Source organism: Vigna unguiculata, chromosome 3, assembly GCF_004118075.2.
Source record: "Vigna unguiculata cultivar IT97K-499-35 chromosome 3, ASM411807v1, whole genome shotgun sequence".
Classification (NCBI taxonomy): domain Eukaryota; kingdom Viridiplantae; phylum Streptophyta; class Magnoliopsida; order Fabales; family Fabaceae; genus Vigna; species Vigna unguiculata.
The window spans coordinates 60,973,229-60,994,916 of NC_040281.1; the positions used below are offsets into that span (position 1 = coordinate 60,973,229).

At 37.3% G+C, this 21,688-nt stretch overlaps 1 protein-coding gene across 1 annotated transcript; it reads left to right on the forward strand.

The window, feature by feature from the left end:
* Positions 1-83: 83 nt before the first annotated feature.
* On the forward strand, positions 84-21,021 carry LOC114178190 (alpha-aminoadipic semialdehyde synthase). The gene is made up of 25 exons (XM_028063949.1): positions 84-343; positions 452-702; positions 797-883; positions 1,040-1,169; positions 1,276-1,449; positions 1,546-1,628; positions 2,301-2,411; positions 3,284-3,359; positions 3,838-4,009; positions 4,681-4,777; positions 4,878-5,044; positions 5,178-5,235; positions 5,574-5,714; positions 6,033-6,380; positions 6,458-6,538; positions 17,191-17,256; positions 17,643-17,760; positions 18,241-18,370; positions 18,699-18,778; positions 19,056-19,214; positions 19,343-19,580; positions 19,656-19,764; positions 20,031-20,192; positions 20,271-20,340; positions 20,535-21,021. Exons 2-25 carry the CDS (start codon positions 463-465, stop codon positions 20,585-20,587), a joined length of 3,150 nt encoding a protein of 1,049 aa, XP_027919750.1. The 5' UTR covers positions 84-343; positions 452-462; the 3' UTR covers positions 20,588-21,021.
* Positions 21,022-21,688: the final 667 nt, after the last annotated feature.

A 21,688-nucleotide genomic window follows, 5' to 3' on the forward strand; every position in this document is an offset into this window, starting at 1 on the left:
GCAGGAAAAGAGTAGGATCCACTTCCCATTCTTAAAATGTCGTGTGTGCCTAACTCTGCTGTTGTAGGACATCTCCATGTGTCGCAATTCAACCTTTTAAACGTTACAACATTTGTTTTGGTTTGCTGACATTACCGAAACCAAAGAACAAACTTGACAACTTGGTACGTGTTTATTTTCGGCACCTTCAACTCAATCCACCTTTCATATTGATTTGGCATTGATTGAGACTCAACTCAAATACAAACACAGAGATCCTGTCAGAAATCAAATCACTTCCCTTATTGTTCTTTGTTCCTCACATTTTCTCTTCTCTAACTCAGTTTCAACTGCTGATATTGGGGTAAGCTTTATTTATGAATATGATAAGGAAATTGATTGAAGCATGCGTGGGTTTTGAGTTATGTTGTGAATGGATGAAAAGTTGAGAGCTTTGGGTGTGTTGAAACAGGTAAAAGGATCATGCTTGGGAACGGGGTTGTTGGGATATTGGCAGAATCTGTGAATAAATGGGAAAGAAGGGCACCTTTGACACCATCACACTGTGCTCGATTACTTCATGGTGGAACAGGTGTTTCTAGAATCATTGTGCAGCCTTCCACTAAGAGAATTCACCATGATGCTCTCTACGAAGAAGTTGGCGCTGAAATATCACAAGACCTGTCACAATGTGGTCTCATCCTTGGCATTAAGCAACCAAAGGTTCATATTTCTTGGTTTTCTAAATTACTATTTTCCTGCTGGAGTCTGTTCAGTTGATACCAGACTTTTAATGATGTAAATGAATTTGTTGCAGCTGGAAATGATATTGCCAGATAGAGCTTATGCCTTCTTCTCCCATACCCATAAAGCACAGAAAGAGAACATGCCTTTGCTCGATAAGGTGTTAATGTTATGTATAAAGTTCAACTATTCAGTTTCTCTCTGTTGTTGTCTTCATTTCAAGTTCTACTCTTCATGTTTGAAGCATGGCTTCAATTTTTGTTGTGGTTTCTAGGCACTTCTAACTTGTTTTTGTTATTTTCCTCCACAACCTTAGATTCTAGCCGAGAGGGCATCATTATTTGACTATGAGTTAATTGTTGGGGACAACGGGAAAAGGTTACTTGCATTTGGAAAATTTGCTGGTAGAGTTGGAATGATTGACTTCTTGCGTGGATTAGGACAACGTAAGTTTCTCTAATTGTACCAGTTTTAGTTTATGGTGTTCATGTTGAATGGCATTGTCTAGAGTTTGATTTCAAACTATACATCTTATCTGTTTGATTGTTCCAGGGTTTCTAAGTCTTGGATACTCAACACCTTTTTTGTCACTGGGATCGTCTTACATGTACCCTTCCCTGGCTGCTGCTAAGGCTGCTGTGATTTCTGTTGGTGAAGAAATTGCTACACAGGGACTGCCATTGGGGATTTGTCCCCTGGTTTTTGTGTTTACTGGTTCAGGAAATGGTATGGTGTTAAGAAATGATACATTATTTTTATGTCCCATCCTTTCTGAAATCCCCTTATTTTTATGCTAACTTTTGGTTTATTCCTTTCTTGTAGTTTGTTCTGGTGCACAAGAGATCTTTAGGCTCCTTCCTCATAAATTCGTAGACCCATCTAGACTAAGTGACCTCCATAGAACGGTAATTTTCTGTTCAATTATTGTTGCATTAGGATGCTGAGAGTGTTTTTAGCTTCAGCTTGTGTTAGTTGTATTACACTTGTGCTTGTCCTAGATTATCAGCATAAAGAAGCCATTAGTATGTCTGTTTCATATCATATCATAGCATAGTCATGATTCAGAGTCTTATCACTCAATTATAGAACTCTTTTGTCCTGTAACTTTGACAGTTTTCAATGCAGCACAAGATTAAGGTTCATCAAAATTTTAGATAATAGATAAGGCAATTGCTCCGCTAAGTTGAGACAACAGGGTTACAGGTTAACACGTTAAGTTTCTCATAATCAGGATGCATAATGTGACACCTGGAGACAACGTCTTTTAAAGTTTCTATTATTTTCTTTAGTCTGCTGTCACTATTGTGAAATTTCAAAAAGGTCAGGGTAGTGCAAAGAGATAAAAGAAAGCAAAACTTTGCTAGAAATTCATCACAGTAACGATAGTATAAAAATAAAACAAGTGTATACAAAACATTTTTAGTTATAAATAAGTGAAATTACAATGAATTCAAGTTTAAATTTGATTTAAAAAATAAATTGATAGAATCTTGAAATGTCATTAGCTATGTTATTGTTGCTTTTGAGATGTCTAGCAAATGTCTTATACTTTGCCCTGAATATAATTTGTTTAACAGGACACAAATCAACCAAGGCACGCTTCAAAAAGAGTTTTCCAAGTTTATGGTTGTGTGGTGACTGCCAAAGACATGGTTGAACCCAAAGATCCGACGAAAGTGTTTGATAAAGTTAGTTGATCATGATTTTGAGTTTTGGGATCTCATAATCTATTTGCCTGCTAAAAATAGCTCTTTGATAAGTAGCAAAATAATTGACATGTTATTTGGGATCTGAAACCTGTTCTGACTCAGGTTATTCATATGAAGGGTTATTTTGGCATGGTTTTTCAGATTAGGAGGCCTAATTTGTGATGAATACTTCAAATCCATGATAACCTTCTTTAAATGATCTTAAAAACAACAAATTCCCATTTTATAGCATGGTAGCATGTGTGATTTGGAAGCCACTTCAGAAGGAATGTAAAAATTCAAAACCATCATATTATTGCAGTGGAAAAGTAATTTTAAAAATTCCTCACTATGCTATAAAGTAAGAAGACATGAAGTCTAAGTGTTTTCCTTTTACAAGAGCACAATTGATGTGCTAATCAATTGTAATTACTGCAATCAGCATTACCCTTTGCATCCTTATGGATTGTTCATGATATTCTGACAATAAAAATAAAACTTTGAACATGATTTCTTGAAATTTCTGGAAGCACACTTAATTTTTCTCATTCACACTCTCTTCGATTTTCCTATTGAATATTCTTTATTTTGTTGTTGGATATGCAATTGACCTTTGTTCAAGTTCAAGGTACAATTGCTGTAGTTAAATCTGGTTTCATTGTAAATATATGTTAATAAGGGAAGTTAAGGCCCATGTATTCAATATTAGATTAATATATACGAAATGGTCCTTAGTATGCATTGACATATGATTTTCAGCTTATGCTATTCTTCTTTCTCTCTCTCTCTCTCTCTCTCTCTATATATATATATATATATATATATATATGTAGTATTTTAATGTAACTTTTCTTTATTATCTATAATTTCAGGCAGACTACTACGCACATCCTGAGCATTACAATCCCACTTTCCATGAAAAAGTAGCACCATATGCATCTGTTATTGGTAGGTCCCTTCGTACTTGTTTCCGAGTACTGATATTGGAGCAAATTATATGCTACTATTTAAAATAAAATGATTTGAAGTCCTTAAGATTTCTAGTTCCTGACATTTCAAATTTTCTTTCTCATCTATCAGAAAGAAATGCTAAACAAAACCTCATCTGAAAATACTTTTCATTGTTGAGCATGCATGTAGATAAAGTGGATTTTCAACAAGTCTTGACTTAGCTCACCACTCTCACCACATATTAGCAACTCCTTTTCCGATACCCTGGCCTCAAATGTTTCTTGATAAAATTAATTTTTACCTAGTACTTTGTGTTCTTCCATGAAGATATATCTAAGTCACATGTTACCATATCATGAAGAATTTCAATAGTTGTCAAGATTCACAATATATTAGTAATTCTGATCCCATCAAATGTTTATTTATAAACTGAATTTTCTTATTAAGCACCATTACTCACATTTTCTTATCTTAGTCAATTGCATGTATTGGGAGAAAAGATTCCCTCAATTATTGAGCTATAAGCAGATGCAAGACTTAACGAGTCAGGGGTGTCCCCTTGTGGGAATAGCAGACATAACATGCGATATAGGAGGCTCCCTTGAGTTTGTTAACCATGCTACCTCAATTGATTCACCCTTTTTCAGGTATAAAAATGTAACTAGTTTGGGAAAATTAATTTACTTTTAGTCTCATCTACACCACTCTAACATGGAATTTATCCTAGAAAGAGAGTTATACTTTTGTTTCAGAGTTCATGAATATTGGATTATTTCAAGCACTTTGCATTGATAACACATGTTAAGAAATGTATACGGCCCAAGTTGATATTATGAATAGCATATCTAAGCTTCATGGTCATATATTCTGCTTAAAATAAGCTAGAAATATACAAGAGATGCACAAATATAAGATTCTTTGTCAAAGTACCCTTTTATGCTTCTGGTAATGATTTGTTTGGAAGTTCAGAAAAATGTGTATGCTGCTGTTGGTCTACCTCTGTTAAACATAAAAGCTTGGATTTTATTCACCATGAGGCCTTAGCAAAATGCTTCATTATGCATAACACAGTATATCCCTACTTATGTCACATAAAAAGCATAAAATCGTTGATCCATATAAAAGAAGAAGGATAATCCCTGTGAAGGATGAAATATCATATAATACTTGATTGCGTGTTTTAGAAGCTATAAAAAATTGTAGCAGATACTATGCTGAAATATCATCTTGGCTTACATTACCACATAACTTTTAGTTCAATCGCAATCATGACAGTTATTTTTTCCTAGTATGATGTAATCTTTAAACATTTTTTTAGGTATGATCCGATAACAAATTCCTACCATGATGATATGGATGGCGATGGCGTGATATGTTTAGCCGTTGACATTCTTCCAACAGAATTTGCAAAGGAGGTAGGTTCCTTCTTATTTGTTAATTACTATGCTTCTATTTGATAAGATATTAGTATTTTGGAATGGAGAACGATCAAATATGCAATTTCATTATGGCTAGGCTTCTCAACATTTTGGAAACATACTTTCCCAATTTGTCGTAAATTTGGCTCTGGCTACAGACATTACAAAGTTGCCTGCTCACTTAAAGAGAGCTTGCATAGCCCATAGAGGAGTTCTAACCTCCTTGTATGATTATATCCCACGCATGCGGCATTCTGATTCAGAGTATGTATCTCCTCTATATTTCATTCTTTGTAATATCATTTTCATCATTCACTTTGTTGAATCATGTGCCACCTTTTATAGTTTCTTGTTATTTTCCCACATATTATAACATGGGCATTCTGTCCTTTTGCAGGGAAGCATCAGAAAACTCAGAAAATTCTCTATCTAGCAAAAGAAAGTACAATATATCGGTGCGTTCTTCAGTTTCAAATATTACTATCCATTGTTTGAACCCTACATACTTCGCTTAGCTTGTGTACAACCGTGCGTGTTTTTGCATACCCTTGCACCTTCTTCAAGAACTTAAGACAGCTTTAATTTTACTCTAAAATGTTTTTGCACATATAAAAATATGAATGCATAACAAGTCCAACACAAATGCAAAAAACAAATAGAAACATGCAAAATTAAAAGCTAAGAAACTAATTGTGCAGCTAATGACACCTAAAAGTTGGCTAAAAGTGCAACACATCAATAATCCTATTAGTTGCTAGTTAATCTTCTGATTGTAATTACTGAATATTGGCAGGTATCTCTGAGTGGTCACTTATTTGATCAGTTTCTGATAAATGAGGCCTTAGATATTATTGAATCCGCAGGAGGCTCCTTCCACTTAGTCAACTGCCATGTGGGTCAGAGTGTTAAAGCTGTATCATTCTCCGAACTTGAAGTAAGTAGCCCTGTATTTCGAACTGAAATATTTACTTATGTCCCTTTGAAAATGTTTTTTCTCTTCATTTCCCACTCATCGTACCTTGTTTCCCATTCTGGAGAACATTGTAATATGTATTCTGTTAGATGTTTCAACCCCATTCTGAGGGGTGTCAATTCATTTTATGCCAGGTTTAGCTATATGTCTTTGTGTGCAATGTTTTCTATCGTTTTTTTTATTTTTTTATTGAGATTACATTTTAAACTATGACTTTTGCACCAACCTAGTGGAATTTATAAGAATCAATGAGGTATTGACATTTTGGCTTCTGAACAGGTGGGTGCAGATGATAGGGCTGTTCTGGATCAGATCATTGATTCCTTAACTGCTATTGCTAAACGAACTGAAAATGATAGATTTTCAAATCAAGATTCCAGTAAAATTTCTCTTACGCTTGGTAAAATAGAAGAGAATGGCACAGTGAAGGAGTTGGGTTCCAAAAGGAAGGCTGCGGTTTTAATTCTTGGTGCTGGTCGGGTCTGTCAACCAGCTGCTGTAATGTTATCCTCATTTGGAAGGCCATCATCGAGTGAATGGAATAAAGCATTGTTGGAAGATGATTTTGAATGCCAAACTGATGTAGAAGTCATTGTGGGATCTCTGTACCTGAAGGAGGCAGAGCAGGTATTTTGATTGATATTTTGCTCTCACATAACTATTTCTTGATTTCTCCAAGATTTGACATTTGAATATCAATGCAGATAGTTGAGGGCATTCCAAATGTAACCGGAATCCAGCTTGATGTGATGGATCATGAGCGTTTGTGCAAACACATATCACAGGTGCGTTTGTCTCTTGCCAACTGAATTTTGCATATATCTTAATTGACTCTTTAAAGCAACTGAAAATGACTTCATTTAAGCCTACAAGAAATGGATATGAGTTTTGGCTGGCAAAAGCAATTTGAGTATTATTAACTGTTACAAACCAGACAAAACTGTGATATAAGAGATAGAGAAAAAATGAGAGCATTGTGAATGGTATGTTTTTTGCAATGAAAAGGAACTACAATAGGAGAAAACCTCCCATTATCCAGAGCATAGCTCCTGTAACATAAGAACATAACCATTTCAGCATTCTCCCACCCCTGTTAACTCCCCAGCTAAATAACAGAAAATACTCTCTCAAATCTAACAACCTCCCCCACTAACTCACGCCACCTCAGCTTCCCACGCTTTGCTTCTTTCTTCTGAGCTCATAAACCTTCCACACCTTAGGTGTCATGGACCCCTCATGGGCCAATGGCTCTTTCAGCCCATACACATGTTGGGCTCCATCAATGTCACCCCTTCAACAACAGGCTTGTCCTCAAGCCTGAGATTCAGAAATTGACTCTTAATAACAATTTCATCCTCCCATGTGGAATCTTCTGCAGATTTTCCATCCCAGTATATCAACCATTCATTTACTCTTTTTCCTTGTTTCATGATGTTACGGGAAGCTAGAACAGTAAGCGGCTCAATTATTTCGACTCTTTCACTCTCTAGATCTCGTGGCAATTCTGCTTGAGCCTTATAGTCTCCAATAGTTTTTTTAAGAAGTGAAACATGGAACACTGGATGTATCTTCGAGGTAGCAGGAAGTTTTAAGCGATAAGCCACCATCCCTATACGTTCTAGCACTTCAAAAGGTCCATAATATCAAGCCGACAACTTTGGGCTTATGCGAGCTAATACTGAATGTTGCCTATATGGTTTCAACTTCAAGAAAACCCATTCTCCGACTTGGAAGCAACGTTCCTGCCTATGTTTATCTGCTTGTGCTTTCATCCTATCTTGAGCATGAGCAAGGTGGCTCTTCAACTGCCTCAACGCTTCATCTCTGTCTAACAATTCTCTTTGGACAACCTCTACTTTGACTTCACCTTGAACACATCTCACCAAATTTGGAGGCTTGCGGCCATAAACTGCTCCAAAAGGGGTAGTGGCTGTAGACTCATGATAAGTCGTATTATACCAATACTCTGCCCATGGCAGCCATTGAACCCATCCCTTTGGTTGGTTTGTAATGAAGCAACGCAAATATGTCTCCAAGCACCTATTCCCTACTTCTATTTGTCCGTTGATTTCCAAAAGAGGCTCATAAATAGAGGATCACGATCACTCACCACTGAACTGATGGGAAAACAACAACACAAACAAAATACCAGAGAATGCAGCGGATATAATTTCCCCTAACTTGCAAGAATCTATGAGGAGCAACAATCAAAGAGCAGCAATAATAAATCACCAAAGGCACAAATAAAGACACCAAGATTTTTAATGTGAAAAACCCCTCAAATCAAGGAAAAAACCACGAGTCGTCCAGACCAAAGAAATAGCTCCACTATGATCAACCAGAGTACAAAAGAGTCTCAATCAATAGCACAAATTAGTGCCAACACCCAACCAAATAACAAAACAACAAAGCTTTCAAAATAGAGAAGAACAAGAGGAAAACCTATATATCACTACTGCAGTGCAAAATTAATATCTCCCAACTCAGAACTCGTATCAACGATCCGACCGATCATAATGAAAAGCAACGAGTTCCGAACCTGCTGTAAAAATTTCAGCCCGATCCAACGGTGAACGAATCCGCAGTGCCGAATTTACAGTGACAGCTTTGTGAAAAACATGAACATAATTTTCCCTCTAACTCTCCCTCTATGTGTTAGGGCTTTCAATGTGTTCTAACTCTATTGTTTTGCCTCTCTATTTATTTTATAGCCCCCTCTCCACTAGATTAAGTGAGACATGAGTTTTTCAAGTTTTGGGCCTTTTCTTCACATAGGAAGGGAGCGCAATACCCAACAAATCTCCCCCTCACAACTATGTGGAGATGACTGCCAAACCGGCGATCTCACAACAAACTTCAAACTTCCTTCTTGACAATGCTTTAGTCATCATATCAGCACCATTATCATCTGTATGAACCTTTTCTAACTCCAACAACTTAGCATCCAAAGCATCACGTATCCAATGATACCTCACATCAATATGTTTGGATCTAGAATGAAAAGTTGGATTCTTACCAAAATGGATAGCACTTTGACTATCCACAAATAATGGATAGTTGTTCTGCACAAAACCAAGCTCCTGTAAGAATTTCTTCAACGATAGCAACTCCTTGCATGCTTCAGTAATAGCAATGAACTCTGCCTCTGTAGTAGACAACGCTACACACCTTTGTAGTCTTGATTGCCAAACCACAACTCCCCCTGCAAACTTTATCAAATAGCCCAAAGTGGACTTTCTGGAATCAATGTCCCTAGCCATATCTGAGTATGAATAATCCTTCAACGTAGGTTTATCACCTCCAAAACAAAGCTTCATATCAGCTGTATCATGAAGATACCTCAAAATCCATTTCACAGCATTCCAATTCTCTTTACCTGGGTTTGACAAAAATCGACTAACTGTACCAACAACATGTGCAATATCTGGTCTTGTACACACCATCGCATACATCAAACTGCCCACCGCAGATGCATAAGGAACTCTACTCATATTGGTCTTTTTAACTTCATTTGAAGGACTCTGTTTAACACTCAGTTTAAAATGAGTAGCAAGAGGAGTACTCACAGCTTTAGCATTTTCCATATGGAATCTCTGCAACACCTTCCTAATGTATTGTTCTTGTGATAGATAAATTTTTTTTTCTCTTCTATCACGTGAGATACGTATGCCAAGAATCTTTTTAGCAGCTCCCAAGTCTTTCATGGCAAAAGACTCGTCAAGTGTCTTCTTTCCCAACAATAAGCATGTCATCAACATATAATAACAGGATAATAAAGTCATCATTAGAAAAACTTTTAACAAAGACACAATGATCAGAAGTAGTCTTCTTGTAACATTGCTCACACATAAAAGACTCAAACTTCTTATACCACTGCCTTATAGCCTGCTTCAAATCGTATAGACTCCTCCTTAGCCTACAGACATAATCTTCCTTGCCTTTAACAAGAAAATCATCAGGTTGCTTCATGTATATCTCTTCCTCCAAATTACCATGAAGGAAAGTTGTCTTCACATCCATCTGCTCAACCTCTAAATCAAGAGTAGCAGCTAAACTTAGCACAGTTCTGATGGATGACATTTTCATCACAGGTGAGAAAATCTGATTGAAATCAACACCCTTTTTCTGTCTGAAACCTTTTCACCACTAATCTAGCTTTGTACCTTGGAAATGTAGAATTTGAATCTTGTTTACCCTGAAAATCCACCTAGTTTCCAATGCCCTTTTGCCCTTAGGCAATTTCACCAAGTCATAAGTGTGATTATCATGCAAAGATTTCATCTCATCTTGCATTGCATCCAGCCACTATTTCTTCTCTTCACTATCCAAAGCCTCTTCAAAACACTCAGGTTCTCCACCGTCAGTCAAGGTTATGTACTCATCACAGGAATACCTTGTAGAAGGTTGTTTCTGTCTATTAGACCTCCTGAGTTGGACTTGAGGTGGTTCAGGTACATCACCAAGATCATCATCTCCATGTTCCTCTTAAGCATCATCAATTGGAACCTCTACTCCACTTCCAACCCGTTGATCATCAACATCACCATGTTGCTCATTGTCTTGAGCTTCTGTTTCAACATTCTCCAGATTGTGAACGGACAGCCTCATCGGATTACCATCAGTGAGATTACTATCTTTCTCGGGTGTGGTCTTCTCCACCTTATCAATGTCTTCAATGGTCTGGTCTTCCATGAATTGTACATCACGACTTCTAACAAGCTTATTCTCAACAGGATCATAAAACCTGTAGCCAAATTCATCCTCACCATAGCCAATAAAGATACATAGCCTTGTCTTTTTATCTAATTTGGATCTTTCATCCTTAGGAACATGAACAAATGCCCTGCAACCAAAGACACGCAAATGATCATAGCTAACATTCTTACCAAACCAAATGTTGTCTGGCACATCAGTATTCAAAGCAACTGCGGGACTAAGATTAATAACATGCACAGCTGCAAGCAATGCCTCTCCCCAAAAGTGCTTAGACAACTTTGCTTCTGAAAGCGTACATGTAACCCTTTCAACCAAGGTCTTGTTCATCCTCTCCGCTAGACCATTCAACTGAGGAGTTTTAGGAGGAGTCTTCTCGTGTCTAATACCATGCTGCCTGTAATAAACATCAAAGGGTCCATGGTACTCACCACCATTATCACTACGGATGCATCTCAGCTTCTTACCTGATTGCCTCTCAACCATAGCATGAAATTCCTTGAACTTTTCAAGTACTTGATCTTTCGGCTGAAGAGCATAGACCCATAGCTTCATGGAACAATCATCAATAAAAGTACAAAGCAAAGTGCACCAGTAAATGACTTTACCTTTAATGGGCCACAAACGTCAGAATGCACCAATTCAAGCAATTCTAGCTTCCTTGAGGTAAGATGTTTCTTAAAAGATACTCTGGTTTGTTTACCAGCTATGCAATGAGAACATTTTTTCAATTCTGCATTCCTCAATCCCATAAGCACATTTTTTTTAGCTAAGCAGTTAAGCCCTTTCTCACTTATATGACCAAGCGTTCGATGCCACAAAGATGCCTCCATATACATAGCATTCACATTGTCTTTAGCAACCAAAGCTTTAGTCCAGTACAATTTAGATTGTTTCTCCCCTCTGGCCATAACCAAGATACCTTTAGTGAGCTTCCATTTACTAGAACCAAAGTGATTGTCATAACCACAATTATCAAGCAACTGCACATAGATTAAATTAAAACGGACATCCGGAACATGTTTGACTCCTTTAAGCAACAACTGCACTCCCATGTTGGTTTGCAGGCAAACATCACCAACACCAATAACTTTAGACTCACCATCGTTACCCATCTTCAACACTCCAAAATCACCAGAAGTGTAAGATGTGAAGAACTCATTCTAGGTATAACATGCAGTGTAGCACCACTATCAATAATCCACATGCTCTCATAAGATACAAGATCACCATCTGTAGCAGTAGTGACACGATCATCATCATCATGGTCATTCTCTCTCTGCTTGCTCTTCTTGTCTTTGTTCTCCTTTTTCCACTTAAAACAGTATTTCTGAATGTGTCCAGTTTTATGACAAAAATGACACTCTAAATTCTTGTATCTTGACTTGGACTTGCTCCTACTCTTCTCTCTACCACCTTTATGTTCCTTTTTTTGACTTCTCCCCCTAGCTTCTGTAACCAGCATCTCAGACTGAGATGAAGAACCATGTGCCTTCCTTCTCATCTCTTCATTAAGAGCACCGCTCTTTGCCATCTGAAAAGAAACAACACCATTCGAGGCAGAGTTCGTAAACTCGAAATACCTCCCAAGACTCTAGTAAAGTAATAAGCAACCATAATCTCATAACTTCGTCATCAAACTTTATGTCCATTCCTGACAATTGATCTAAGAGCCCTTGAAGCTCATTTAAGTGATCAGAAATAAAAGAATTCTCCCTGTACCTCATATTCATCAAGCAATTTAACAAATACAATTTATTATTGCCCGACTTAGAAGCATACAAAGACTCAATCTTCTCTCACAAAGCTCTGACATGTGTCTCATTAGTAATATGATTATAAACATTATCTTCAACATATTGCTGAATAAAACCACATACCTGTTGGTGTTCAAAGTCTCATTCTTCTTCAGACATAGAATCTGACTTCTGTGTAGTAAAGACTAGAAGATGCAATTTCTTGACAAATAATAAATCTTTCATCTTGCCCTTCCACAAATGATAATTTGTACCATTCAAAGCAACCATCTTTGCATTTGCCTCCATCATTCAAGCAAGTAAATATAGTCCAACCAATAATATCACTGCTGCAGTGCGAAATTAATATCTCCCAACTCATACCTCGTATCAACAATCCGACCGGTCAGAATGAAGAGCAATGAGTTCTGAACCTGCTGTAAAAATCTCAGCTCGATCCATCGGTGAACGAATCCGCAATGCCGAATTTACGGTGACAGCTCTGTGAAAAACGTGAATAGAATTTTCCCTCTACCTCTCCCTCTATGTGTTAGGACTTTCAGTGTGTTCTGACTCTATTGTTCTGCCTCTCTATTTATTTTATAGCCCCCTCTCCACTAGGTTAAGTGAGACATGGGCTTTTCAAGTTTTGGACCTTTTCTCTACATAGGAGGGAGCCCAATACCCAACATGAACTTGGTAGTCCATGAAGCCGAAACACTTCTTTCACAAATACCTTTGCAATGCTCTTTGCTGTATAAGGGTGTTTCAAAGGAACAAAATGACTATATTTAGTCAATCTATCAACTATCACCAGAATAGCCTCATACCCTTCTGATCGTGGCAGCCCTATAATAAAGTCTAAGAAGATATCTTCCCACACCCTCTCTGGAATAGGAAGAGGTTGCAAAAGACCTCCCGGTGCAGCAGTGATGTATGTTTGACGTTGACAAGTGTCACAATTCTGAACAATTCTTGTACTGCCTTTTTCATACCCTTCCAATACAAATTTGAGGCTATTCGTTTATATGTTCGATAAAGCCCTGAATGTCCTCCTTGAGGGGTCAAATGAAATTCTTGGAGTAGTAGAGGAATCCACATGGAATCCTCACTCACCACCAACCTATCTCCATAAAACAACACTCCTTGCCGATATGTGAACTTAGGGTACTTGTCCGATCCTTGCTACACCGCTTCAATAATTTCTTGCCATTTCTTGCTTGCATGAACTTTGGCTATTATTGCTTGACAATCCATCCATTCCGAAAAATAAACCATGGTCCGTAGCTCCATTCCATCTTCCTCTCGCCTCGATAAAGCGTCCGCTTATTTGTTTTCCTTCCTGGGTTTATAGATAATTTCAAAACTATACCTTAACAACTTAGCCAACCAATTTTGCTGACTGCCACTAGATATCCGCTGCTGCAAGAGTTGTTTTAAACTCTTATGATCGGTATGTACTTTAAATTTTCTTCCAATAAGGTATGGACGCCAGTGTTGAATAGCTAAAGTTATTGCCATCAACTCTTTCTCATAAGTTGATTTGGCTAAATTCCTCTCGCCAAGAGCCTTACTAAAATAGGCAATGGGCTGCCTCCCTTGCTTCAATATGGTCCCAATACCCACTCCTGACGCATCATACTCCAACTCAAACGTTTGCTCGAAATTTGGCAGTGCAAGTACAGGGGCTGTTGTGAGCCTTAATTTTAATTCTTCAAATGCCTTTTGAGTCTCTAAATTCCACACAAATCCATCTTTCTTAGTCAATTCTGTGAGTGGTTTTGCAATCTTCCCATAGTCACGAATAAATTTTCGGTAAAATCCTGTCAATCCCAAGAAGCCCCTAACCCCTTTTACGGTCTTGGGTATGGACTAGTGTAACACACTATTGATTTTTTTCGGATCCACTGCTACTCCGACTGCAGAAATTATGTGTTCCAAATAGTTGACACTCTTTTGGCCAAAACTACATTTCTTCTTATTTGCATATAGTTGTTGCTTTTGCAAAAGTTTTAGAACGACCTCCACTTGCCTCATATGCGAATTCCAATCTGAACCGTAAACAAGTATATCATCGAAAAACATCAATACATATTTCTGCAGTAAGTCTCAAAATACCTCATTCATGAGAGATTGAAAGGTGGACGACACGTTCATTAACCCGAAAGACATTACTAAGTTCTCAATGGCCTTCATGGGTTCGAAAAGTTGTTTTATGAATATCCTCATCCCTCATGCGTACCTGATGATAACCTGATTTCAGGTCCAGCTTCGAAAAATACATGGCTCCATAAAGCTCATCCAGCAATCCGTCAATCACGGGAATCGGGAATTTATCTAGAATGGTAGCTTTATTCAGTGCTCTATAGTCCACACATATCCTCCAATTATTGTCTTTCTTCTTCACCGAAATGACTGGGCTCGAAAAGGCACTTTGACTTGGTCGAACATACCCATGCTTTAAGAGTTCTCCCACTTGCCTTTCTATTTCCGTTTTGTGATGATGAGGATAGCGATAAGGTCGGACATTGATCGGCGCATGACCCTCGAGGAGATTGATAACATGCTCTTTGGTTCGTATGGGTGGTAACCCTTTTGGATCACCAAAAATGACATCGTAAGTCTTTAAGAGTTTTGTAGTCGCTTCTTTTTTATTTTCATTCAACTCCTTCCCTACCAATTCCTTCCACTCTGCTAGTTGTAATTTTTTGGACATCAAGACTCCTCGAATCCACCTTCTAGGTTCGCTCACTACGGTGTGAGAAGCTGCTGAAATTTGTTCTCTTTGAGTCACACCCCGAAACACTTTTGGGCCCTCTTTAGTGATGATCTTGATGACTTGTTTCCTCCAATCTACTACCATTTCCCCCAAAGAAGCCAACCACAACATACCCAAAATCATGTCTATATCTTCTAAATCAAATAAATAAGCGTCGATAGCAAATGTTCCTCCTTCCATGACTACTTCCAACCCTCTGCAAACTCCTTGTATCGATGCCTTGTGCTCGTCTCCCATTAAAATTTTCATTTTTCGTGTGTCCTCCTGTCTCCATCCCATAGCTTCAACCAACCTTCTAGATATGAAATTATGAGATGCACCACTATCAACGAGGATGAGCAATGGTACATCATTCACCTTCGCCTTCAACCTTAGAGTCTTTGGTTCCCCTTGATTTTGTGCTTCTAACTTCTTCAAACACAGAGCACTGCATTCACCATCAACCTCTTCCTCTTCCTCTTCTCTCCCCGTGGAGTCTCCATCTTCCTCCGTACATTCTACTTGCAATTGATCATCCATTAACACGACATGTAGTTGTTTAATGGGACATTGGTGGGTACGACTGTAGGGTCCCCCACATTTAAAACACAAACCCTTTTGTTTACGGTCCATTAACTATTGGTAAGGCAAATGCCTCCTTCCTCTATCACGTGGCCCATTTCCTCCTTTGCCAGTCCAGGTCCATTTACTCCTCCTCCCATGCCATTTGAATGGTGGGTCACTCGCCCTGCCAAAGTTGGCCTGAATTTCATACCCTCTTGACCCAAACCTAAATGCATATCATTGCGACTTTGCCCTGACGTTATGCTACTTTTAGGTGACATTTCTAACTCAATGGCTCTAGCCACGTTCATCATACGCCCCCGAGTTAATGGTGTTACCACCTTCAAGCTTCGAAGACGAGCTCGAATCTCTTCCTTCAACCCATGGATAAAATATGCAAAGTGTTGCTCATCATGGAGTTTAGGCACCTGGGCTACCAAGCACTCGAATTGTTGAATGTAATCCTCTACACTTCCAATATGACGCAATTCGGTTAATTGCTCAAAGATATTACCCTCACCCAAACCACCATACGTTCTAGAAGTTCCCGCTTCAACTGCTCCCATGTTAACTCCTCATAATCATTTAATAAGGAGTTAAAAAAATGGATAGTACCGCCCTCCATACACAGTTGTGCAAAGTTAACCCTTACGGCATCACTAGTTTCTTATACCCGAAAATATATCTCTGCCCGTTTAATCTAGCCCGCTGGGTCGTCCCCATTGAACATCGGTAATTCAATCTTCTTCACTGATTGTCTAAATTCATCGAGGGCATCACCGTGAAGAGATTTCAAACCCGACCCCAAACTTCTAAATGTTTGTTCCGTTTTTTTCATGGAACTCCCTTCTTCCTCCATCATTTCAATCATCTTTGCTTGACTTTCCGCCAATTTAGTCTGTGCTTCAGCATTCTCCCGTCGCAGAGCTTCGACGGCTAGCTGATTTGAGGTTGTTTGGTGTCGTAAAGAATCCATAGCCATTCTCATTCGTGAAAGCTCCTCTTCTACTTGTTCAACACGTGCTTCCATGGTCTTGTCTATTTTGGGCTCTTCTACAGATAAAGTTGATTCCCCAATCTGCCTATTTCCTCTTTTCTTCCTTGTCGTGGCATTAAACGTTGATGATCGAATGATCCGGCAGGTCAGACCAAAAAATGTTACAAACCAAACAAAACTGTGATATAAGAGATAGAGAAAAAAATGAGAGCATTGTGAATGGTATGTTATTTGCAATGAAAAGGAACTACAATAGGAGAAAACCTCCCATTATCCAGAGCATAGCTCCTGTAACAGAAAAGCATAACCATCCATTTCAGCATTCTCCCACCCCTGTTGACTCCCCAGCTAAATAACAGAAAATAATCTCTCACATCTAACAACCTCCCCCACTAACTCACGCCACCTCAGCTTCCCACGCTTTGTTTCTTTCTCCTGCGCTCATAAACCTTCCACACCTTAGGTGTCATGGACCCCTCATGGGCCAATGGCTCTTTCAGCCCATACACATGTTGGGCTCCATCATTAACCTATAAATTTTGCTTAAAATTTTGAATTTTCCACCTTGAAACATCATGCAACATGTGATCTATGCTTTATGTTCTTAGGGCCTTGATAGCTTTAGCAGCCTTATCTTTAACATTTTTGTTTTCTTTTCTTTTTCTGCAGGTTGACGTTGTTATAAGTCTGCTGCCCCCTAGTTGTCACATTATCGTGGCAAATGTTTGCGTCGAGGTGCTTGACATTATTTTATGTTGTCCTTTAATATTGTATTGAAAGGATATATATTTAGAAACAATGAAATAAAATGACAGGATTTTGGACAAAGCATAACTAGGATAAATCATAGGTCAAAATTGCAACAATGTTAAAAGTAATAAATTTGTGATGAGGGTTGAAGCCAATTCTCGAATTAATACACAAATCAAGTTAAAGATCAGTCAACTGTGGGTAAAAGTAAAAGAGATCATGAAAGTAATTTAGGAAATTACTGATCCTTTGTAAACAATGCTTTCTTTAATTCCTGATTCTCCAAAATAAAATCTATGCATATTTCTTTTTTGGTAAGAATTGTAGGTCAGTATTGGTTCTCAACTATTCTTTCTTTGTTCCTAATGCAGCTGAAAAAACATCTTGTCACTGCTAGCTATGTTGATAGCTCCTTGTCAATGCTAGATGATAAGGCTAAAGATGCTGGTATAACAATTCTTGGAGAGATGGGTTTGGACCCAGGGATTGGTAAGACTTATTCTGATAATTATTGATTGGTTTTGGGACTTTTGCAACATAACATAGCTCATTATAATAGTGCATCTGGTTTTTTGTACTTGGTATAGAATCAGTTTTTGAGTTATTGCCCTCACTTCTCAGAGATACTCTTTAAATTTGCGCTCTCAGATTTGCACCTTCTTAAGTCTTGCTTATGTTTATTTCCAGAATGGATGGATGACTAACCTATGATATTTTTCTTCCGAGAAAGTTTAATGAAGTTATTGGAATTTTTTTGAGTTTAATAGACATCCACTATAAGTGTAAAAGTATTTACATTGTTGGCCAATCAAAATATTATCAACATGACTCTCAAACATTTCCTTACTGATATTTTTTTTTTTCATCCCAAAACATTGGCTGAAACCGGCTTGTGAAAATTCTAGAAGATTCACCTATTTCCGATTAAAATGGGTCTTGCAATAAGATTGTATTTGTTTGATGACCCAGATCATATGATGGCAATGAAGATGATAAACCAAGCTCATGCACGAAAGGGTAAAGTAAAGTCTTTCACTTCTTATTGCGGTGGACTTCCATCACCTGAAGCTGCTAACAATCCATTAGCATATAAATTCAGGTACTTCATTCAGAGAAAACTTGTGATAGAGCCAATCAGGTTTCTATTTTTTTACCCTAGAAACCCTCCTAAGAGATCACACAACAAGATATTGAGTTGGAACACTTTTTCTGGATAAATATATGTATGAACTATCACATGAACGTTTTTTGGATAAATGTTCATATATGGATGTTAGTGTAAGTTTCCAAACCTCTGTTTTTGAACTTTGTTTGTAGTATTTCATCTTGCTATCCTTTAACTGTGGTAGGTCATTGTCATTTTCATTATTCAGTAAATTTTGTTATGACTGTATTTAGAAGAACTCATTGGTTATCCATTATTTCAGCTGGAATCCTGCCGGGGCCATCCGAGCTGGGCGCAATCCTGCCACCTACAAATGGGGTGGTGAAACTGTACATGTCAATGGTAAGCTTTTAATCATTTGGATTATGTATGCATGCATGCATCAATTTTCAAGGTCTAATAGCATTCATGCAATTCTCTATACCTAACCTCTAGAGTATTCTTGCATGATTTTTGAGAAGGTGACTTCATTTTTTTCCACTCTTGGTTTTTGAACAGGGTGATGGGTTTATATTTTTCATTTATGATGAGTTCATGAGGTTTTCATCTTATATAGGGTTTAACTTTGTCTTTTCTACACAATGTGATATTTTAACTCACTTGATTATTCCCAACACAGGACAAGATCTCTATGATTCAGCAACAAGACTAAGGCTCCCAGAACTTCCTGCTTTTGCTCTGGAATGTCTCCCAAATCGTAATTCTCTACTTTATGGGGATTTATATGGAATAGCTTCTGAAGCATCAACCGTTTTCCGTGGAACCCTACGCTATGAAGGCACGATCTACAAATGTTTCTGTTACTTTTCAGGCTAATATTTCGCAGCGATCAATGCCGTTGTGTGTTTGTGCATTTATGGTTTGTTAGATCTTTCTGAAACTTACTTGCAGTAACTTGGTGTGCAGGATTTAGTGAGATCATGGGGACACTGTTTAGGATTGGATTATTTAACGATGAAGCTCATTCGTTGCTAACGGATGAACGGAGACCAACTTTCAGAAAATTCTTATTTGAACTTCTGAAAGTTGTTAGTGCAGATCTAGATGGACCATTAATAGGAGAGAATGACATCACGGAACGAATATTGATACAAGGGCACTGCAAGGATTCAAGAACTGCAAAGAACACAGCAAAGACAATCATGTATACCCTTTATCCTCCTCTTGTTCTTTCATTTGGAAAATTATAGTCTTAACCTCACTGTCTTTTCTCATACAGATTCTTGGGACTTCTTGAGCAAACAGAAATCCCTGCTTTCTGCAAAAGTGCTTTTGATGTTGCTCGTTTCCGCATGGAGGAGAGGTTATCATACACTAGCACAGAAAAGGTATGTTTCTGTTATAAACAAATGCTAGCAACACAATTTTTCTTTAATACACTCTTCTCTATTGATTGAAACTTATTAAAAATCTGGAACAACAAAAACATGACTGCTTAATGTAATTTCTTCCAAAATCCAGCAAAAACATGGTATTCCATCAGCATATCACATTAAATACTGCTAAAGCAACTTATTTACAGGAATGTTCAGAAATTATGTAATAAAGAATACATTTAGTATCAGTACCTTACTTTTACCTGCCTTGTAACCAGGATATGGTGCTTTTGCACCATGAAGTGGAAATAGAATACCCAGATAACCAAAATACAGAGAAGCATAGAGCTACTTTACTTGAATTTGGGAAGACTGTGAATGGGAACACCACAACTGCCATGGCTCTTACTGTTGGTATTCCAGCTGCTGTTGGAGCTCTGGTACTTTCCATCCCTTTCTATTTTTGTGCTGTATTCCAAACAAATGCTGTTAGTGAATTATGTTTTCTTTTTTTGCAGCTCTTATTGACAAACAAAATTCAGACAAGAGGAGTTTTGAGGCCAATCGAACCTGAAGTATACACTCCAGGTGAACCATGATGCATTGGTTTTGTTGTTCATTTGTTGAATCTAGTTTTTCTGGCTTGTATAATCAGCATACTTGGCAGTCACATAGTTAAAGAATTGCAGAAAGTTGCCTTATTGCATCAGATTGATATTCTGTAAATTATTGTTAACATGATGCATATATATTGAAGAAATTGTACACTGTGGACTTTGCAGCACTGGATATTATAGAAGCTTATGGCATAAAGTTGATTGAAGAAACAGAGTAATTTGCATCTCTGAAGAGGGTGCTGATGTAAAGGTATACATCAGTGTCTACCATGCAATGTTGGATGCGAATAAATCAGAGTGACAGAAATGGAGCAGATGGGAGCATCTCAGCTAAAAGCACTTCTACAGAAGCTGATACCAAGTTCAATTGCAGCATTCCTTTCTACCACTCATGAAGTATGATTCTAGAATAAATATTAGTTGGTGTCAATCGAACTAAATTATTAATATATTAATTTAATTATGTTTTTATTTCGAGAACTATATTATTAATAGATTAACAATAAATATCTTTTAATCTTTTTTTTTATCTGTCAAAGCGTCAACAAATTGTTGACATAAATGACTGATGTCATGTGAGTAATTATTACGTGGAATTTATTCCACACAATTAGTTTTTTTTAAATTATTTTTAGGCTCAGATTTAAAACAATTTGGTCTCCTTATTTTAAAAGTAGTTTATTGTAGTTGTCACAATAGATGTTTAAAATCCTATTAACATATATAACAGTGTATTTTCTGATAATCTTAAATTTCTAAAATTTAGATTAACGAGTACTGTTCTAAAATATATTTTATAGTAGTTATAAATCCACCAAATATAGTAAAACAAAAAAGCTCTTGCAATGAAATCTTCTTTCATTATTCTAGTATATTTAAAAATTCACATCGCTTAAATATTAAGATTAAGATTATTTACATATACTTTCTCTCTTAATTCATCAAAGTAATGATGCCAGTGGTTTTGAGGTTGCAACATCCACTTTCATCTTTCTATCTGTTGTATTTCTTAATCATTTTTATCTTAATTTCTCAATTGATTGTCGTTTTCTTTTATTTTCTTACTCCTATCACACAAGTTAGGTAAGATTTATTTAGTGTTTTTCAGGGTTTAAGTAAAGTTGTGACTGAAGTGTGCACATGATGTTTGATTTTGTTTGAACTTTTATGGTTTAAAGTTGACACGACTTATTTTAAGATATTATTCTCTAATCTAAATTTTGAGATTTTATGATAAAATTATTTTTAAAACTACTTGAAAACACATTATTAGGACATCAACAAATTTTTAAATAACATCAACTGCAAAAAATTATAAA